At 41.9% G+C, this 22725-nt stretch overlaps 1 protein-coding gene across 34 annotated transcripts in view; it reads right to left on the reverse strand.

Annotated features, from left to right (window-relative positions):
- The window catches only part of LOC118381995 (protocadherin alpha-C2-like), a 227408-nt gene that overhangs the window by 164632 nt on the left and 40051 nt on the right, over positions 1 to 22725 (reverse strand). For 4 of the 34 annotated variants that reach the window (XR_004825241.2, XR_008116551.1, XR_008116547.1 and 1 more), the window contains exons 1-3: positions 3228 to 5796; positions 1942 to 2053; positions 1035 to 1123 (exon numbers count right to left, since the gene is read on the reverse strand). The exons of 17 other annotated variants lie outside the window; for them this stretch is intronic. Coding sequence is in view for 13 of the 17 variants with exons in the window: in XM_052508348.1 (XP_052364308.1) it covers positions 1104 to 1123; positions 1942 to 2053; positions 3228 to 5588 (2493 nt within the window). In the remaining 4 variants the exon portion in view is untranslated. Of the gene's footprint in view, positions 1 to 162; positions 1124 to 1941; positions 2054 to 3227; positions 5797 to 6452; positions 9000 to 9606; positions 12136 to 12802; positions 15301 to 15995; positions 18533 to 19566; positions 22110 to 22725 lie in introns of those variants that run through there. 13 more of the 34 variants (XM_052508326.1, XM_052508172.1, XM_052508330.1 and 10 more) reach the window with 7 other exon arrangements.

Below are 22725 nucleotides of genomic sequence, written 5' to 3' on the forward strand. Positions count from 1 at the left end.
ATGTAACATTTTGAATTGATTAGGCCCACTACTGTTCTAAACGGGGTGGGAGAGGTGAGCACAGAAACAAAGATCATTTTAAAATATCAAAATGAGAAAAGAAAATCAGCAGATATATCTGCTTGTCTCACATATTCAGAACATGTGTTAGGCTAGCTAGGACTGTATGGATGAATGTGAAGCACTAAGCTAATAAGCAACTACCCATCAGGATTTGGGTCTTGCGGTAAACAAATCTCCAGCACACCAAGGCCTTGCTTCTTTAGAAGAAAGTCAAACACCTCCTCATCAACTTCAGTCTCCGATTCATCATAGACTTTTAAGTCCAAGGTTGGAATGTCAAATTTATTGGCAACTGTGACGACAAAATATAGTTGCATTACCGTATTGATTAAATATGTTGTGTATTTTCTTGAGAAAAAAACAGAACAGAAGACAGAAATCAAGAGGTCATCTTTACATGAACATCGTAACCCCAAAACTGACTTCATGCACCTTGCCACGTCTTTCCACGTCAATTCCAATTATATGCCATCTACAGCCACGTACTGAATTATTATAACAGCAGTCTGAGTACTATTGCAATACGCCACAGATAGCTATCAACACATATTGTGGCAGCATACAAATGTTAGTATCACTTATTCTTTAAAACCATTCATGACAGGCAAAGACAATGAGCGCAGCTACAGATGAGCATAATTAGACAACTCCCAAAACATAAACCATTCATGACAGGCAAAGACAACGAGCGCAGCTACAGATGAGCATAATTAGACAACTCCCAAAACATAAACCATTCATGACAGGCAAAGACAATGAGCGCAGCTACAGATGAGCATAATTAGACAACTCCCAAAACATAAACCAATCTTTGACTGATCTGTGATCTGGGGAGGCGCAAGTTTGCTTTGTATTCATTATCAGCAAGGAAATTGGCAATCAATTTGACAGTAAATATAAAGTAAGTATATTTAAAGTGTAAGTATGTTGTTCCATTGGATATTGTGTGAAATGTGAAACTTTTCACTCACCTCAATCCAAAAAGGATTTGAAGGTCAGTTGCACCTCATAACAAATGTACTTCTGACAATCCCTGTACTTCACTCGTACAGCCTGCATCCTTGATGACAAGAAAATGGTTCATTTAAATTGCATTAAGACAAATATGCACAAATTACGAGAGAGCAGTGCTCTGTTTAGAGTAAAGCATGTGTTGCATCGACCTGCCTGACGCTAAATACTGTCTACTAACAACTAACAGCTTTCTTTTCAGAGTGAAACGCACGTGTCTTACCGACCAAACAGCAGCTAAAAATTGTCTAGCTCTAGAGTTCAGAGTAAAACGCGGGTGTTGCACCGACCAAACTGAGCTAAAACTGTCCATCAGCTCTGTTCAGAGTAAAATGCAGGTGTCACACAGACCAAACTGAGCTAAAACTGTCTAATAGCCCTAAACTTGAGTGAAACGCACATGTAACACAGACTAACTGTCGCTAACTGTCAGAGCAGTGCTCTGTTTAGAGTAAATCATGTGTTGCATCGACCTGCCTGACGCTAAATACGGTCTAATAACAACTAACAGCTCGTTTTTCAGAGTAAAACACATGTTGCACCGACTAACCTGCTGGCCGATACTTAGTCAGTAAAGTGAGCTAGCTACAGATAATAGCTAATACCGCTCTGTTGAAAATGTAAACCAGGTGATGCACCGATCCACTGGGCGTACATACTGTCCATAAACCACTAAAAGTGGTGTAACGTAATGTTGCTGCAGATAGCTAGCTAATTAGCTCTAGCTAGCTGCCCACATTAGCATCTTACTACGCAAATAGTGCGGCAACAGAAAGCCTACACTACAATGCTAGCTAGCTAGCTAGCTGTAATGATGCTCAACAGTTTGAATTTGCACACAAAGTTAACCAGTAACAGTGAACTTACCTGGAACTCTGATTAAGTTCAGAAGTGAAGAAATGCTGTGGTTCAGTGAATGACTACGGATGTTCGGCGGATCCACGCTCTCGATCTGTCCACTCTTTCCTTTCACGAGACACTTGCAAATAGACAAATGGCGGGAAATCTAAATTTAACCAACATTAGTGGGCGTGGTCATGCGGTTTTACTCCAATAGAATTTCATCTTTATTTTAGCTCCCAGTCCAGCTGCTGCTGGTAATAACTAGACTCAAACATGATTTAATTTTCACTACTTGAGAGGAAAATCACTTTACCTCCAGAAAAAAACACTCTCCAGTTTTTACTGTGTAGATCTGCATTGAGGGCCAGGCTCCTACTGGAGCTGTACCTCTGGTTCACTAATCTATGAATCATATATATACAGTATTTCACGCTAACTTGTTTGTATGCTTGATAGATTGGATTATCAATACATGGCCAAACTCAGGCTGACCCTCCTGAATGAGCAGATTGTAGCGATCATGTCATCTTTGCCGCTCCAGAGGCGCGTTCAACAAGGCTTATGTTTGCAGCGAACTTGTTGCCAGAGTAACAATTTCAATTCGATGATTTGAATTCATATTCTAACATGTTACGCTGAAACATCAAACAGCTACTTTTTGTAAGGATTACTGTGGCTTTTTAGCTGACACTGAAAAGGACTCAGCTATTCCTACTAAAAAAATAGTAGAAAGTCCACATAGCCACATTATTATTTTTAGCAGCAGTTTAGACCCGAACAGATACTTATGTTCGCCACACAATATCTCCAAAGACTGTTCGCTAACCTTAACAAAACAAATGAAATGTGTTCGCCAACGTTTGCGAACTATTTCCGTTGTTGAATGCAGCTCCAGTGTAAGTGACGTCTTACCGGAGAATCAACCCACCATACGACCAATACAAAGGTATTGATAGTTATTTGATTGGTTGAATCAGATGTGTCAACTGGTTGAGAAGATATCAAATTAAATAGGATCCTATGGAATTGAGGCCAACTCAAAAGTTTCTGATTATATTGTAAGTAACTCACAACACTAACCAATGGACATATTCCCTCTTCACTATTTTCACATTTCAGCACCATGTAATCTCATGAAAGGGTATGACAGTCACTTCCCAATAACGTAAAAGGCCTATCTCTATCCACTCAACTACACAAGTCATGTAAGAAGTTCAACTAATTGAGGCATACACAACAGTACAAAAAAGGCAACATTAAGACTCTCATATACTCCGTGTTGAACTCCCTTAGCCCAATACACATCTTACCTCTCCAGAAGCTCTTCTGTGTTCAGGTAACACTAGAGTATTCCCATTGCTGCCCGGGACTATTGTAGAACCTATACTCATTCTGGGTCCAACTAACATGTACCGTTTGTCTCCGGATCTGTACTGGATGCTGTGACACAGTGTCCCGTCGTAATTCACATCTTGTAAATACTTGGAGGAATAGTCTGTGGCTTTGGAGCACTGCATTACAATCAACACGATGATACTGATGAGAAAAAGCGTTGAAACTGACCCCAAAGTAATGATCAAATAAAATGTAACGCTGTTCTCCTCCTCGTCTTTTACTGAACTTTTAACATCAGAAGCTGCAAACGCCTCTTTGGGCTCCACAACGTTGATAATCACAGTAGCTGTTGCTGACAGTGAAACGTTCCCATTGTCTTTTACCAGTATGACCAGTTTATGCTCAGCCTCGTCTGTCTCTGTGAATGACCGAAGTGTCCTTATCTGTCCCGTATAGCGGTCCAAAGCAAAGAGACTGTGGTCAGTAACTTCCTGCAGTGAAAATAATAACCAGCCGTTATATCCTATATCAGCGTCATAGGCTCTCACTTTAGTGACCAAATGGCCTGCGTTCACATTGCGGGGAATCTCCTCCACACCTTCAGCAGAACCGTTAGTGCTGACTGGATACAAGATCACTGGAGCGTTGTCGTTCTGATCCAGAATAAACACGTTCACTGTGACGTTGCTGCTTAGTAACGGAGTTCCAGAGTCTGTAGCTACAACTTGGAATTGGAATACTTTGAGGGTTTCAAAGTCAAAGCTTTTTAGCGCCAAAATGTTTCCATTTTCCGAATTAATGTTGAGAAAAGATGCCCATTTATTCTCGTCACCACCGTCTCTCAGAATATGATATGAAATAAACGCGTTTTCATTTATGTCAAGATCTGACGCACTCACCGAAAATACCGAGGCACCTGGGTCGTTATTTTCAGTGACATAGAAATTATAGGGACTCAGTGAAAACTCTGGACAGTTATCATTCACATCTGATACAACAACCCTTACAGTTTTTACAGATGACATGGACGGCTGGCCTGCGTCTGTAGCAAATATTGTTAGATCATATTCAGATTGTTTCTCTCTGTCCAGTGGGGACTTAGTTATTACAGAGTACATGTTATCTTGTAAAGACGGCATTAGTTTGAAAGGTATATCTTCAAATACAGAACATGTAACTTTCCCATTGAGACCAGAGTCCAAATCATTAACACTGATTAGTGCTACAGTCGTTCCGGGCTTGGAATCTTCGGGGATTGCCTTAGAAAATAATGTCACCTCTATCTCAGGTGCATTATCGTTGAAGTCAACTATTTTAATTTTTACACTCTTGTCCGTTGTCAGGGGAACGGGTCCTTGATCTGATGCCTGTATATCAATCAGATAACTATCTTTTTCCTCAAAGTCTATTTGTCCTTTCACAGTTATTTCACCGGTTACGGTGTCTAAATTAAACAGTTTCCTTAACCTGCTGTTGACGTCATTGCCAAATGAATACATTATATCCCCGTTCAGACCACTGTCTAAATCGGTGGCATTTACCCGTATCACCATTGTTCCCAAAGGAGCGTTTTCAGTCAACCTTACTGTATATTCATCTTTAGTGAACACTGGGTTATTGTCGTTAACATCCAATACATCAACAGATATTTCAAGAGTTCCAGATCTAGGAGGTTTTCCACCGTCAATGGCAGTGAGGAGGAGTTTGTGGCTCCTTACTGCTTCTCTGTCTAGTGGTTTATGTAAAACCAAAAACGGCATTTTGCCATCCTCACCTCGGTCTTTAACTTCTAAACGAAAATGGTCATTGTGACTAAGTTTATATTGTTGAACGGAGAATGGATCTATATCTGGGTCGCGCGCAGCTTGTAGCTGAAATCTCGCCCCCGGTGACGCTGACTCAAATATCTCTAAACGTTTCTCTTTCTCCGGAAAGCTGGGAGAATGGTCGTTAACGTCTAACAACTCCACCGCGACATAATGGATCTCCAGTGGGTTCTCTAGAACGGTTTTCAGGTTTATTAAACACACGCTGCTCCGTTCGCACACCTCCTCTCGGTCTATTTTTCGGTTCATATACAAGATGCCGTCATTCTGGTTTATCTGGAAAAGGGGTTCAGTCGAGCCAGACACGATTCGAAATCTTCTATCCTTCAAGGTGCTCAGATCTATTCCCAAATCCTTAGCTACATTCCCCACGACAGTTCCTTCCGTAAGCTCTTCAGAGATTGAGTATCTTATCTGAGCAGAAGCTCCGCTCCAAAAGAGAACCAAAGCAACCATGAACGCGACCCACTGGCATCGCTCCTGCAATGCCCCGCGTCCTCTTTGTTCCATGTTTTATGGTTTTAAAAAATCCCGAGCACTTCCACTATGCCTCTAATGGCAAACTAATCTTATCCATTGCAGTCCCAAATATGATCGCAGCTCGTTAACTTACAGTATGTTGGCGATGAAAGGTTTTAAATAACAATGTATCCTCGATGCTCACGGCTGAATTCTGCTACTGAGGAAATAGCAAACCAGCTCTAAAGGGCGGACTCAAAAGTATGACCAATAGATTTCTTTCATAAGCACCATTTTACTTGCGCACTGACACCATGCGTTTCCACCTCATATTGCAGGATTTCGTAGGGTAATTATACCCTTTACGAACCATTACTACCCCAATACCGAGTGCTATTTCGAAACAGAAACGTGCAATAAAATACAACAATATTAAAAACCATTGTTCTGGTTAGGCAAAGATGAGACATGAATGGGAAATATCTTGATGAGAAGTCAGGGTGTGTATGTTGACGTTTAGAAAATGCTGCTAATATAACCTTAGTGAATCTATAAATGATCGTTAACCATTCCAGGAGAATTTTGCCAAAACGAAGACGCAGAATGAACTCTGCAATGTTTCAGCACCATGGACAGCGAAACCACAAAGTGCAGTGACTTCAGAAGAGAAAAAAACCGTAGGACAGGACCCTCTGAAGTAAAACGAATATTGCTAATACACCCATTATTGTCATAACACAGACAAGTGCATGTTCTGTTGTCACCTACAATACTGGCAATCATATTTCACACTCCATAATCTATACTCATACATTCAACCCCTGAGGCACAGATCCTGTAAGCATCAGGAATATCACTTAGAGAATACTGAGAACCAAATAGTTGCTACTCATGGCAAAGTGGTCAACATCTTACCTCTCTAGACGCAAGTCTACTGTGTTCGGGTATCACTAGAGTATTTCCATTGCTGCCCGGGACAATTGTAGAACCTATACTCATTCTGGGTCCAACTAACATGTACCGTTTGTCTCCGGATCTGTACTGGATGCTGTGGCACAGTGTCCCGTCGTAATTTGTATCTTGTAAATACTTGGGCGAATAGTCTGTGGTTTTGGAGCACTGCATTGCAATCAACACGATGATACTGATGAGAAAAAGCGTTGATACTGACCCCAAAGTAACGATCAAATAAAATGTAACGCTGTTCTCCTCCTCGTCTTTCACTGAACTTTTAACATCAGAAGCTGCAAACGCCTCTTTGGGCTCCACAACGTTGATAATCACAGTAGCTGTTGCTGACAGTGAAACGTTCCCATTGTCTTTTACCAGTATGACCAGTTTATGATCAGGCTCGTCTGTCTCTGTGAATGACCGAAGTGTCCTTATCTGTCCTGTATAGCGGTCCAAAGCAAAGAGACTGTGGTCAGTAACTTCCTGCAGTGAAAATAATAACCAGCCGTTATATCCTATATCAGCGTCATAGGCTCTCACTTTAGTCACCAAATGGCCTGCGTTCACATTACGGGGAATCTCCTCCACACCTTCAGCGGAACCGTTAGCGCTGACTGGATACAATATCACTGGAGCGTTGTCGTTTTGATCCAGAATGAAGACGTTCACTGTGACGTTGGTGCTTCGGGACGGAGTTCCAGAGTCAGTAGCTACAACTTGAAATTTGAACGTTTTTAACCTTTCAAAGTCAAAGCTTTTTAGAGCCAAAATGTTCCCATTTTCCAAGTTTATGTTGAGAAAAGATGCCCATTTGTTCTCCTCGACACTGTCTCTCGGAATATGATATGAAATCAGAGCGTTTTCATTTATGTCACGATCTGAGGCACTGACGGAAAATACTGAACCTCCTGGGTCGTTATTCTCAGTGACATAGAAAGTATAAGGACTCAGTGAAAATTCTGGACTGTTATCATTCACATCTGATACAACAATAATAATAGTCTTTACAGATGACAAGGAAGGCTGGCCTTCGTCTTTGGCAACTATTGTAAACTCGTATTGAGATACTTCCTCTCTATCCAGCGGTGACTTGGTGACTACAGAGTACATGTTGTCCTGTAAAGACGGCATTAGTTTGAAAGGGACGTCCTCACGTATAGAACAGATAACTTTACCATTGAGACCAGAGTCTAAATCATTAACACTTATAAGAGCGACAGTGGTTCCGGATCTGGAATATTCGGGGATTGGCTTAGAAAAGGATGTCACCTCTATTTCAGGTGCATTATCGTTGAGGTCAACTATTTTTATTTTTACGCTTTTGTAAGTTGTCAAGGGAACGGCTCCCCTGTCTGATGCCTGTATATCAATTTCATAGCGATCTTTAACCTCAAAGTCTATCAGTCCTTTCACAATTACTTCACCAGTATTAGTGTCAACATCAAATAGATTACGTAACTTACTATTTACATTATTACCAAAGGAGTAAATAACCTCACCGTTCAAATCGTCATCTATATCCGTAGCGTTTACTTGTACAACTGTCGTGCCAACAGGGGCATTTTCATTCAACATTACAGAGTATGACTCTTCGTTGAAAACTGGCATATTATCATTTACATCTAAAACGTCGACAATTATGTTGATAGTACCAGATCTCGGAGGTATACCTCCATCAATAGCCGTGAGCAGAAATCTATGGGTCCTCGTTGATTCTTTATCTAGCGGTTTCTGTAGATTTAGAATAGGAATTTTACCATCTTCATCTCTGTCCATAACCTCTAAACGGAAATGATCATTGTGGCTGAGTTTATACTGTTGAACAGAATTTGTTCCACCGTCTGGGTCGCGCGCTGTTTGTAGCTGAAATCGTGCTCCTGGCAATGCGGACTCAGATATCTCTAACCGTTTCTCTTTATCTGGAAAGCTGGGAGAATGGTCGTTAACGTCTAACACCTCCACCGCAACATAATGAATCTCCAGCGGGTTCTCTAGAACGGTTTTCAGGTTGATCAAACACACGCTGCTCCGTTCACACACCTCCTCTCGGTCTATTTTTCGGTTCACATACAAGATGCCGTCATTCTGGTTTACCTGGAAAAGGGGCTCGGTCGAACCAGACACGATTCGAAATCCCCTTTCAGTCAAGGTACTCAGATCTATTCCCAAATCCTTAGCTATATTCCCCACGACAGTTCCTTCCTTAACCCCTTCAGAGATGGAGTATTTTATTTGAGCTGAAGCCCCGCTCCAAAAGAAAATCAAAGCAACTAATAAGACGACCCACTGCCGTCCCTCCAGCCATGCCCCGCATCCTCTTTGTTCCATGTTTTCAAGAGCAATACAAATAATCCACAGCACTTCCACTATTCCTTCATTGGTGACAGTTGTCTATCCAATACATAAACAAATATGTCCAAAGCTCATTATCCAATAGTGTTTTCAGAATACACAATTGAAATGTTATTCTCCCCACGAAGCTCACGACTGTGTTCCTCCTCCAGCGACGGAATAAGCTACGAAACCAGAACGGGGGCGGCCTCAAAAGCATGTCGAGAAGTGTTTCTATCAGTAGCGTTTTTCTAGTTGGGTACTGACACCATGCGATTCTACCTCAAATTACACTACTCTTGAAGCTTACTAATGGAATCTTGACGAGATAAATAAACGTGACTGCAAAAGTTGTACTGTCTAAAAAAAAAAGTCAGCACACAAGCCATTGTCTTCAGGCGACCATAGAGCAAAGTGTTGCCTACTCACGTATGCAACAACAGCGAAACAAGCAAATACGAACGAAGAAGAATAAAATATCCACTTAAACGAGCATGTATTATATTATATATGTTATTGCGTTTTGGTAAACTTTTACCAGTCAACAGCACGTTGAACAAAACATTGTTTCATCACCACAAACATGGGCAGCGACCAGTCCTGAGAGCAATGGCTCTATCATCGAAACTGGGAGGTCATGTTGTAGCAAACAAATCTCTTGCTCAATAAAAAAAAAAAAGTACTTCACACATTACCGCATAACCCTTTTTGGTCGATGAAATATCAGCCTGAGAGGCTTTCAAAGAAAATTGCATTTTAAAATGCGAGGTCATTTTCAACATCTTACCTCTCCAGAAGCTCTCCTCTTGTGGTTGGGTAGCACAAGAGTGTTTCCATTGCTGCCAGGGACTATTGTAGAACCTATACTCATTCTGGGTCCAACTAACATGTACCGTTTGTCTCCGGATCTGTACTGGATGCTGTGGCACAGTGTCCCGTCGTTATTCACATCTTGTAAATACTTGGAGGAATAGTCTGTGGGTTTGGAGCACTGCATTACAATCAACACGATGATACTGATGAGAAAAAGCGTTGAAACTGACCCCAAAGTAATGATCAAATAAAATGTAACGCTGTTCTCCTCCTCGTCTTTTACTGAACTTTTCACATCAGAAGCTGCAAAAGCCTCTTTGGGCTCCACAGCGTTGATAATAACAGTAGCTGTTGCTGACAGTGAAACGTTCCCATTGTCTTTTACCAGTATGACCAGTTTATGCTCAGCCTCGTCTGTCTCTGTGAATGACCGAAGTGTCCTTATCTGTCCCGTATAGCGGTCCAAAGCAAAGAGACTGTGGTCAGTAACTTCCTGCAGTGAAAATAATAACCATCCGTTGTATCCCACATCAGCGTCATAGGCTCTTACTTTAGTCACCAAATGGCCTGCGTTCCCATTGCGGGGAATCTCCTCCACACCTTCAGCAGAACCGTTAGCGCTGACTGGATACAAGATCACTGGAGCGTTGTCGTTCTGATCCAGAATGAACACGTTGACTGTGACGTTGGTGCTTTGTGACGGAGTTCCAGAGTCTGTAGCTACAACTTGGAAATGGAATGTTTTTAACGTTTCAAAGTCAAAGCTTTTTAGCGCCAAAATGTTCCCAGTTTCAGAATTAATACTAAGAAAAGATGCCCATTTGTTCTGCTCACCACTGTCTCTCAGAATATGATATGAAATAAGTGCGTTTTCATTTATGTCAAGATCTGAGGCACTCACCGAAAATACTGAGCCTCCTGGGTCGTTATTTTCAGTGACATAAACCATATAGGGACTCAGTGAAAACTCTGGACTGTTATCATTTACATCTGATACAACAACGCTGATAGTCTTTATAGATGACAAGGAAGGCTGGCCTTCGTCTTTGGCAACAATTGTTAAATCATATTCAGATTGTTTCTCTCTGTCCAGTGGCGACTTTGTGATAACAGAATACATGTTATCTTGTAAAGACGACATTAGTTTGAAAGGTAAATCTTCAAGTACTGAGCAAATAACTTTCCCATTGAGACCAGAGTCCAAATCATTAACACTGATTAGTGCGACTGTGGTTCCGGGTTTAGAGTCCTCGGGTATTGCATTCGAAAAGGATGTCACCTCAATCTCAGGCGCATTGTCGTTGACGTCAACAATCTTTACTATGACGCTTTTGTCGGTTGTGAGGGGAGCAAGTCCTTGGTCTGATGCTTGTATATCAATCTCATATATATTATTTTCCTCATAATCTATCACACTTTTGACTGTTATTTCACCAGTAATCGAATCCAAAATAAAAAGCTCCCGTACCTTTCTATCTACTTCATTACCAAATGAATATCTAACTTCACCGTTTGCACCTTCGTCTAAATCGGTTGCGTTTACCTGAATGACAGTTGCACCGACAGGAACATTTTCACTCAGCCTTACAGAGTACACGTCTTTAGTAAAAATGGGGGAATTGTCATTAACATCCAATACCTCAATCTTTATTTCGCTGGTGCCAGACCTCACTGGTTTTCCTCCATCCAAGGCTGCAAATAATAACACATGGTTCTTAGTAACTTCCCTGTCTAACTGCTTCAGTAAAATTAAAAACGGTATTTTACGGTCTTCACCTCTATCTTTAACTTCTATACGAAAATGGTCATTGTCACTGAGTTTATATTGTTGAACGGAGAATTGGCCACTATCTGAGTCGCGCGCTGCTTGTAACTGAAATCGCGCTCCCGGTAATGCAGATTCTGAAATCTCTAACCGTTTCTCTTTCTCTGAAAAGCTGGGAGAATGGTCGTTAACATCTAACACCTCCACCGCGACATAATGGATCTCCAGCGGGTTCTCTAGAACGGTTTTCAGGTTTATTAAACACACGCTGCTCCGTTCACACACCTCCTCTCTGTCTATTTTTCGATTCACATACAAGATGCCATTATTCTGATTTACCCGGAAAAAGGGCTCGGTCGAGCCAGACACGATTCGAAATCCCCTTTCTTTCAACGTGCTCAGTTCTATACCCAAATCCTTAGCTATATTCCCCACTACAGTTCCTTCCTTAAGCTCTTCAGAGATGGAGTATCTTATCTGAGCAGAAGCTCCGCTCCAAAAGAGAACCAAAGCAACCACGTAGGTGACCCACTGCCGTCGCTCCAGCCATGCCCCGCATCCTCTTTGTTCCATGTTTTCAAGATAAATAGCAAAAATCTACAGCACTTCCACTATTTCTTCATTGGTGACTGTTGTCTGTCCATTACATCCAGAATATGATTAATACTCATTATTCGACAGTGGCTTAATAATGTCAATGTTATATCTTATTCGCTTCACGATGATGCACAACTGTATTTCTCCAGCGACTGAATAAAAGCTACCAAACCTGCAAAAAGGGCGGACTCACAAGTATGACGAGAGGAACTCTACCAGGAGCGTTATTCTAGTTGGGTACTGACACCATGCGATTCAACCTCACATTACACTGTAATTCAATCGTATTACGGGTATTTGGACGTATCGGAGGAAACGTTAGCTTACAGCATCACTTGTGTGAATATAGAAAGTCGGGATACACGTCATCTCATTCCCAGAACCCTCCGAGGAAATGCGTAATAGCCTGGGGACGAGGTTAGGCTAGACATCACAAACCATTATGGAAAACGCCTGTTTATGAGAACATAAAACAACACTCAAGTATGCAACGAGTGTCCAATAGGACATAGTGTTGAGAAAGATGTATACAATGAAAGAGGCCAACCTTCACCTGGCAAACAGCGCGTTGAATTTCACAGCGTTTCAGCACCACTATCATTGACAGCGACCAGGCCCGAGAGCAGTGGATGCGAATGAACTGCCAAGGTACTTCCATGAACGAAGTTGAAGCATAGTCTTATACATCCAATAACCATCTGACTACTTGATAGGCCTACACTATGCAATTATAATCAAGACAATTTACAAGCTCGGGAACACTATGAGAAAATGGTCGGTAATTATAGAAACGTATTTACTGTCTTACCTCTCCAGAAGCTCTGCTCCTATGTTCGGGTAACACAAGAGTATTTCCATTGCTGCCCGGGACTATGGTAGAACCTATACTCATTCTGGGTCCAACTAACATGTACCGATTGTCTCCGGATCTGTACTGGATGCTGTGGCACAGTGTCCCGTCGTAATTCGCATCTTGTACATACGCGGAGGAATAGTCTGTGGCTTTGGAGCACTGCATTACAATCAACACGATGATACTGATGAGAAAAAGCGTTGAAACTGACCCCAAAGTAATGGTCAAATAAAATGTAACGCTGTTCTCCTCCTCGTCTTTTACTGAACTTTTAACATCAGAAGCTGCAAACGCCTCTTTGGGCTCCACAACGTTGATAATCACAGTAGCTGTTGCTGACAGTGAAACGTTCCCATTGTCTTTTACCAGTATGACCAGTTTATGCTCAGCCTCGTCTGTCTCTGTGAATGACCGAAGTGTTCTTATCTGTCCTGTATAGCGGTCCAAAGCAAAGAGACTGTGGTCAGTAACTTCCTGCAGTGAAAATAATAACCAGCCGTTATATCCTATATCAGCGTCATAGGCTCTCACTTTAGTCACCAAATGGCTTGCCTTCACATTGCGGGGAATCTCCTCCACACCTTCAGCGGAACCGTTAGCGCTGACTGGATACAAGATCACTGGAGCGTTGTCGTTCTGATCCAGAATGAACACGTTGACTGTGACGTTGGTGCTTTGTGACGGAGTTCCAGAGTCTGCAGCTACAACTTGGAAATGGAATGTTTTTAACGTTTCAAAGTCAAAGCTTTTTAGCGCCAAAATGTTCCCAGTTTCAGAATTAATATTAAGAAATGATGCCTGATTGTTCCCCTCACCACTGTCTCTCAGAATATGATATGAAATAAGAGCATTTTCATTTATGTCATGATCTAAGGCACTCACGGAAAATACTGAGGCGCCTGGGTAGTTATTTTCACTGACATAGAAATTATAGGGACTCAGTGAAAACTCTGGACTGTTATCATTCACATCTGACACAACAACGCTGACAGTCTTTATAGATGACAAGGAAGGCTGTCCTGCGTCTTTGGCAACTATTGTGACGTCATAATGAGCCTGTTTCTCTCTATCCAGCGGTGACTTGGTGACTACAGAGTACATGTTGTCCTGTAAAGACGGCATTAGTTTGAAAGGGACGTCCTCAGTTATAGAACAGATCACTTTGCCATTGAGACCAGAGTCTAAATCATTAACACTAATTAGAGCTACAGTGGTTCCGGGTCTAGAATCCTCAGCGATTGCGTTAGAAAACGATGTAATTTCGATCTCAGGCGCGTTGTCGTTAACGTCAATTATCTTTACTAATACACTTTTCTCTGTTGTCAGGGGAACGGGTCCTTGATCTGATGCCTGTATATCAATCAGATAGCTATCTTTTTCCTCAAAATTGATTGGTCCTTTAACAGTTATTTCGCCCGTTAAGGTGTCTAAATCAAAAAGTTTCTTCAGCTTGCTCTTCACATCATTGCCAAATGAGTAAATTATATCCCCGTTTACACCACCATCTAGATCGGTGGCGTTTACCTGAATAACCGTTGTGCCTAAGGGAGAGTTTTCATTTAACATGACAGAGTACACATCTTTAGTGAATAGAGGTGTGTTGTCATTAACATCCAATACATCTACAGTTATTTCAATTGTTCCAGATCTTGGTGGTTTTCCACCATCAATAGCAGTGAGGAGGAGTTTATGGCTTCTTACAGCTTCTCTATCTAGTGGCTTCTGTAAAACCAAAAACGGCATTTTGCCATCTTCACCTCGGTCTTTCACCTCAACACGGAAATGATCATTGTGACTAAGTTTATATTGTTGAACGGAGAATGGACCTCCATCAGGGTCATGCGCAGCTAGTAGCTGAAATCTCGCCCCCGGTAACACGGACTCTGAAATATCTAACCGCTTCTCTTTCTCTGGAAAGCTGGGAGAATGGTCGTTCACATCTAACACCTCCACCACGATATAATGGATCTCCAGCGGGTTCTCTAGAACGGTTTTCAGGTTGATCAAACAAACGCTTCTCCGTTCGCACACCTCCTCTCGGTCTATTTTTCGATTCACATACAAGATGCCGTCATTCCTGTTTACCTGGAAAAGGGGCTCGGTGGAGCCAGAAACGATTCGAAATCCCCTATCTTTCAAGGTGTTTAGATCTATTCCCAAATCCTTAGCTACATTCCCCACGACAGTTCCTTCATTGAGCTCTTCTGAGGTGGAGTATCTTATTTGAGCAGAAGCCCCGCTCCAAAAGAGAACCAAAGCAACCATGATGGCGACCCACTGCCGTCCCTCCAGCCATGCCCCGCATCCTCTTTGTTCCATGTTTTGTAGATAAATAACAATAATCCGCAACACTTCCACTATTCCTCCATTGGTTACCCTTGTCTATCCATTATATTAGCCGAATACCAAAACTATAAAGCTAACACTAGTTTTATCCATGCACATTTCAGGTCTTATTCTGTCCACGATGCTGGACGACTGTATCCTCCAGCGACTGAATAAGCTACCAAACCAGCAAAGGGGAGTGTTCAAACTATGACGAGAAGATATCTACCAGGGATATTACTCTAGGTGGTTACTGACACCATGTGATTCCACTTCAAATTACACTATCGTTTAAAACTTTGAATTGTATTTCTCCTATATTGAACTCTTTCTTGACACAATTACATACGAGAGAAAACGTTACTCCAACGTTGTATGGCTATGGGAAACATGGATACACTTGAAATCAAATCATAATGGTATTTACAATAAATAAATAATTATTCAAGAATGCAACAAGTGTCCACAAGTATATACGATCGAGAAAGATTCATACAAAGTAAGATGAAAGCTTTTGGGTGATGCGTTAATTAACTTTACGTGAGATTATGACTTCATCGCTTTATGGCAAATATACTGTACAATGCGCAACGTTTTAGCACCACTACCATGGACAGCGACCATCCCGAAGAGGCTGTGAATTAGTTCAGGTGGGAGATAAGGTTATTGCATACAACCCTCTAACTAAAACACAACATTCTTGACACACTCACAGGATAATTTTGGTCAATTAAGTATTGGCCTGAAATGTTCATGTTAATGTCATTGGTCAATGCTTGGCACAATACATTTGTGGGATACTGGGTATTTTTCAATTTCTTACCTCTCCAGAAGCTATCCTCCTATGGTCAGGTAGAACTAGAGTATTCCCATTGCTACCCGGGACTATAGTAGAACCTATACTCATTCTGGGTCCAACTAACATGTACCGATTGTCTCCGGATCTGTACTGGATGCTGTGGCACAGTGTCCCGTCGTAATTCGCATCTTGTAAATACTTGGAGGAATAGTCTGTGGGTTTGGAGCACTGCATTACAATCAACACGATGATACTGATGAGAAAAAGCGTTGAAACTGACCCCAAAGTAATGATCAAATAAAATGTAACGCTGTTCTCCCCCTCCTCATCTTTTACTGAACTTTTAACATCAGAAGCTGCAAAGGCCTCTTTGGGCTCCACAACGTTGATAATCACAGTAGCTGTTGCTGACAGTGAAACGTTTCCATTGTCTTTTACCAGTATGACCAGTTTATGCTCAGCCTCGTCTGTCTCTGTGAATGACCGAAGTGTCCGTATCTGTCCTGTATAGCGGTCCAAAGCAAAGAGACTGTGGTCAGTAACTTCCTGCAGTGAAAATAATAACCATCCGTTGTATCCGATATCAGCGTCATAGGCTCTCACTTTAGTCACCAAATGGCCTGCGTTCACATTACGGGGAATCTCCTCCACACCTTCAGCGGAACCGTTAGCGCTGACTGGATACAATATCACTGGAGCGTTGTCGTTCTGATCCAGAATGAACACGTTGACTGTGACGTTGGTGCTTTGTGACGGAGTTCCAGAGTCTGTAGCTACAACTTGGAATTGGAATGTTTTTAAAGTTTCAAAGTCAAAACTTTTTAGCGCCATTATATTCCCATTTTCAGAATTTATGTTTAGAAAAGACGCCCATTTGTTCTCGTCGCCACTGTCTCTCGGAATATGATATGAAATAAGAGCGTTTTCATTTATGTCAGGATCTGAGGCACTCACGGAAAATATTGAGGCACCTGGGTCGTTATTCTCCGTGACATAGAAAGTATAGGGACTCAGTGAAAACTCTGGACAGTTATCATTCACATCTGATACAACAACGCGGATAGTCTTTATAGATGACAAGGACGGTTCCCCTGCGTCTTTGGCTACTATTGTTAGATCATATTCAGACTGTTTCTCCCTATCTAGTGGTGACTTGGTGACTACAGAGTACATGTTGTCCTGTAATGACGGCGTTAGAGTGAATGGGACGCCCTCACTTATAGAACACATAACTTTTCCATTGAGACCAGAGTCCAAGTCATTTACACTGATTAGCGCGACTGTGGTTCCGGGTCTAGAATCTTCGGGGATTGCGTTAGAAAATGATGTCACCTCTATCTCAGGTGCGTTGTCGTTCAGGTCAACAATATTTACAATGACACTTTTGTCCGTTTTAAAAGGAGCAGGTCCCTTATCAGATGCCTGAATATCAATGTCATAGCTGTCTTCTATCTCAAAATCGATCCCTCCTTTTACAGTTATTTCACCGGTGTTGATATTCACATCGAAAAGCTCACGTAATTTCCTATTCACATTATTACCGAAGGAGTAAACTATCTCACCATTTGAACCTTCGTCTAAATCCGTAGCATTTACCTGTACAACGTTTGAGCCAATTGGAGAATTTTCGTTCAGTTTTACAGTGTATGACTCTTTAGTGAAAACAGGCATATTATCATTTACATCTAAAACGTCCACAATTATTTCTATAGTCCCAGACCTTTGAGGTTTTCCGCCATCAATGGCAGTAAGTAGTAATCTATGGCTCCCTGTTGTCTCTCTATCTAGCGGCTTCAGTAGATTCAAAACAGGAGTTTTCGCATCCTTGCCTCGGTCCTTAACTTCCAGGCGAAAGTGCTCATTATGACTGAGTTTATATTGTTGAACAGAGTATTGCCCGCTATCTGGATCGAGTGCAGCTTGTAGCTGAAATCTCACGCCTGGTAACACGGACTCTGAAATCTCTAATCGTTTCTCTGTGTCGGGAAAGCTGGGAGAATGGTCGTTCACATCTAACACCTCCACCGAGACATAATGGATCTCCAGCGGGTTCTCTAGAACGGTTTTCAGGTTGATCATACACACGCTGCTCCGTTCGCACACCTCCTCTCGGTCTATTTTTCGATTCACATATAAGATGCCATTATTCTGATTTACCTGGAAAAGGGGCTCGGTCGAGCCAGACACGATTCGAAATCCCCTATCCTTCAAGGTGCTCAGATCTATTCCCAAATCCTTAGCTACATTCCCCACGACAGTTCCTTCCTTAAGCTCTTCGGCGATGGAGTATCTTATCTGAGCAGAAGCTCCGCTCCAAAAGAGAACCAAAGCAACCATGAACACAACCCACTGCCGTCCCTCCAGCCATGCCCCGCATCCTCTTTGTTCCATGTTTTCAAGATAAATAACAATAATCCACACCACTTCCGTTAATCCTCTATTGATAAGCCATTTCTATCATTACATTCCGAGTAGGATCACTGCTCATTATCCAATAGTGTTTTAAGAATGTCAATTTGAGATATTATTCTCTCCTCGATGCTGCATGACTGCTCCTCGCAGAGCGATTGAACAAGCAACGAAACCAGCAAGGGGGAGGACTGAAAAGCATGAAAATCATATCTGTAAGTAGCATTTTTATAGTTGGGTACTGACACCATGCGACTCTCCCTCACATTGCACTATCGTTCAAGTGTATTTATGTTTCCTTTTTCAATATTGAATGTTGTCTTGACACATGACACATATCAGAGAATAGGTCACTGCAACAGATGCATGGGTAAATAAAATCAGGATAATCATGACAAACCATATCTTCAGAAGAGCAACTAAAACGTTCCTCAAGAATGCAACAAGTGTCCCACAAGGAATAAGGAATATTTTTTTTTAAGAGAATAGCTACTTCACTTGCGTTTGTATGTTATTCCTTTTTGGCAAAAATACGCAAGGGCAAAAGGGTGTTGAACAGCAAAACATTTCAGCACCACTATCGTGGAAAGCGACCAGCTGGGAGTGGCAGGCTAATGCGCTGGTATATGAGCCCGCTACTTCTGGTGTGAGATCATATGACAGCCAACAAATCTCTTACTGCCAAAAACATAATTTACAAATTCACACTACCATTTTGGTAAATTAAAACAATTACCTAAAATACTTCCAAAAGCAATATGAATAGTCCAAATCATTTTAGAACTCAAGCTTATCCCACTCGTTGAATCCACATATATTCAATGGCATTACGTTGAACCGAAGTGGAATGGAATTTGAATTAACGTCCGTGCCCAGTAGGATGTAACGGGGTCAGCATACTGCTAACAAATTAGTTTCTTCTACCTTTCGACTGCTCATACTGTGTTCGAACCAGTGGTCCTCTGCTTCGCAACACACGTGACAAATCTTATTAACAACGTTCCAACGGGTTACTGTACCAATTGGATGGCTCTGTAAGGAACATTTCAAGCTAGCTGTGGAGTGAGCTTACGTTACGTGCTTAACTCTGTAACACATACTGTACACTATCAGCACAGGACCACGTGCATTGTCAACACTGGGTAGAGGAGAATTAAGAATGAAATGTTCGTTTTCAACTTCTTACCTCTCCAGAAGCTCTCCTCCTGTGTTCAGGTAGCACTAGAGTATTTCCATTGCTGCCCGGGACGATGGTAGAACCTATACTCATTCTGGGTCCAACTAACATGTACCGTTTGTCTCCGGATCTGTACTGGATGCTGTGGCACAGTGTCCCGTCGTTATTCACATCTTGTAAATACTTGGAGGAATAGTCTGTGGGTTTGGAGCACTGCATTACAATCAACACGATGATACTGACGAGAAAAAGCGTTGAAACTGACCCCAAAGTAATGATCAAATAAAATGTAACGCTGTTCTCCTCCTCGTCATCTTTTACTGAACTTTTAACATCAGAAGCTGCAAAAGCCTCTTTGGGCTCCACAACGTTGATAATCACAGTAGCTGTTGCTGACAGTGAAACGTTCCCATTGTCTTTCACCATTATGACCAGTTTATGCTCAGCCTCTTCTGTCTCTGTGAATGACCGAAGTGTCCGTATCTGTCCTGTATAGCGGTCCAAAGCAAAGAGACTGTGGTCAGTAACTTCCTGCAGTGAAAATAATAACCAGCCGTTATATCCTATATCAGCGTCATAGGCTCTCACTTTAGTCACCAAATGGCCTGCGTTCACATTGCGGGGAATCTCCTCCACACCTTCAGCAGAACCGTTAGTGCTGACTGGATTCAAGATCACTGGAGCGTTGTCGTTCTGATCCAGAATGAACACGTTCACTGTGACGTTGGTGCTTTGTGACGGAGTTCCAGAGTCTGTAGCTACAACTTGGAAATGGAATGTTTTTAACGTTTCAAAGTCAAAACTTTTTAGCGCCAAAATGTTCCCAGTTTCCGAATTTATGTTGAGAAAGGATGCCCATTTGTTTTCCTCGCCACCATCTCTCAATATATGATATGAAATAAGTGCGTTTTCATTCATGTCTGGATCTGACGCACTCACGGAAAATACTGAGGCGCCGGGGATGTTATTCTCAGTGACATAGAAAGTATAGGGACTCAGTGAAAACTCTGGACAGTTATCATTCACATCTGATACAACAACGCTGATAGTCTTTATAGATGACAAGGACGGTTCCCCTGCGTCTTTGGCTACTATTGTTAGATCATATTCAGTCTCTTTCTCCCTATCTAGTGGTGACTTGGTGACTACAGAATACATGTTATCTTGTAAAGAGGGAATTAGTTTGAAAGGTACATCTTCAAGTAGCGAGCAAAGAACTTTGCCATTGAGACCAGAGTCCAAATCATTAACACTGATCAGTGCTACAGTAGTTCCGGGTTTGGAATCCTCGGGGATTGCGTTAGAGAAAGATGTCACTTCAATCTCCGGTGCATTGTCATTAACGTCAATTACATTGATAATAATAGTTTTGTCAGTTGTCAAAGGAGCTGTCCCCTTGTCTGATGCCTGAATATCAATCTCAAAGCTGTTATTTTCCTCGAAATTAATAACACCCTTTACAATTATTTCCCCGGTAATGCAGTCTAAATCAAAACGTTTCCGTACTCTACCGCCCACGTCGTTGGCGAAAGAATACATTATTTCGCCATTTGAACCTTCGTCCAAATCAGTCGCGTTCATCTGTATGACTGTTGTGCCTAAAGGGGCATTTTCATTCAGCGTTACAGAGTATACCTCCTTAGTAAAGACAGGGGTGTTATCGTTTACGTCTAATACATCTACAGTTATTCTCATGTCTCCAGATCTAGGAGGTTTACCTCCATCAATAGCCGTGAGAAATAATCTATGGCTCCGTATGGCCTCTCTATCTAACGCCTTCTGTAAAATCAAAGTAGGGGTTTTGCGGTCCTCGCCTCGATCTTTAACTTCCAAACGGAAATGATCATTGGGGCTGAGTTTATACTGTTGAATAGAATAAATGCCTCCATCTCGATCATGAGCAGCATTCAGCTGAAATCTCGCCCCAGGTACCGCAGATTCTGAAATCTCTAACCTTTTCTCTTTTTCGGGAAAGATGGGAGAATGGTCGTTAACATCTAACACCTCCACAGCAACATAATGGATCTCCAGCGGATTCTCTAGAACGGTTTTCAGGTTGATTAAACACACGCTGCTCCGTTCGCACACCTCCTCTCTGTCTATTTTTCGGTTCATATACAAGATGCCGTCATTCTGGTTTACCTGGAAAAGGGGATCAGTCGATCCAGATACGATTCGAAATCCCCTTTCCTGCAATGTGCTTTGCTCTATACCCAAATCCTTAGCTATATTCCCAACGACAGTTCCTTCCTTAAGCTCTTCAGAGATGGAGTATCTTATCTGAGCTGAAGTCCCGCTCCAAAAGAGAACCAAAGCAACCATGAACACAACCCACTGCCGTCCCTCCAGCCATGCCCCGCATCCTCTTTGTTCCATGTTTTCAAGATAAATAACAATAATCCACAGCACTTCCACTATTCCTTCATGGTGACAGTTGTCTATCCATTATATTCGGATAGGACCAAAGCTCGTTATCAAGAGTCTTTTCAGAATATATCATTTAAATCTTATTCTCCCCACGAAGCTCACGACTGTGTTCATCCAGCCACTGAATAAGATACGAAACCAACAAGGGGGCGGACTCAAAAGTATGACGAGAGGATGTCTACCCGGAGCGGTATTCTAGTTGTGTACTGACACCATGCGATTCTATCTCAGAGTGCACTATCGTTCAAGCTTATTCATGGTATATAGTAAAAATACAAATCGCATAAAACCTTACTGAAATAGTTGTGTGGATTAAGAAAGTCGGAATGCAGAGGTCGACAAACCACGATGCATAGCCTGGGACACCATTTACTGGAATGTGTAACAAGCGTCCCACCCCGACTGAAGTAAATATTGAGATATATTTATAGAAATGAAGAGCATATCTACTTGACATGCATGTAAGCGTATATGTCATCACTTTTTGGCAGACCTTCACCAGACACACTTCGCGTGGAAATCAACAGCATTTCAGCACTATTGTAGTGGACTATGACCAGTGGTTTGAACCGATTTACAAGTTCTCTCTCTGAAAAATGTAGTTCATTTAATACGATTGTCATAAGGTTCCATGACTTTGTCCACGCAGGGCATCTGAACACACAAAATACATTTTGGATGATTTTCATAACATTTGGGGTGTTTTATTTAACTTTCGTAAACCTGTGGTGTTCCCGGGAA

The sequence above is a fragment of the Oncorhynchus keta genome, chromosome 4, assembly GCF_023373465.1.
Source record: "Oncorhynchus keta strain PuntledgeMale-10-30-2019 chromosome 4, Oket_V2, whole genome shotgun sequence".
Taxonomy (NCBI): Eukaryota; Metazoa; Chordata; class Actinopteri; order Salmoniformes; family Salmonidae; genus Oncorhynchus; species Oncorhynchus keta.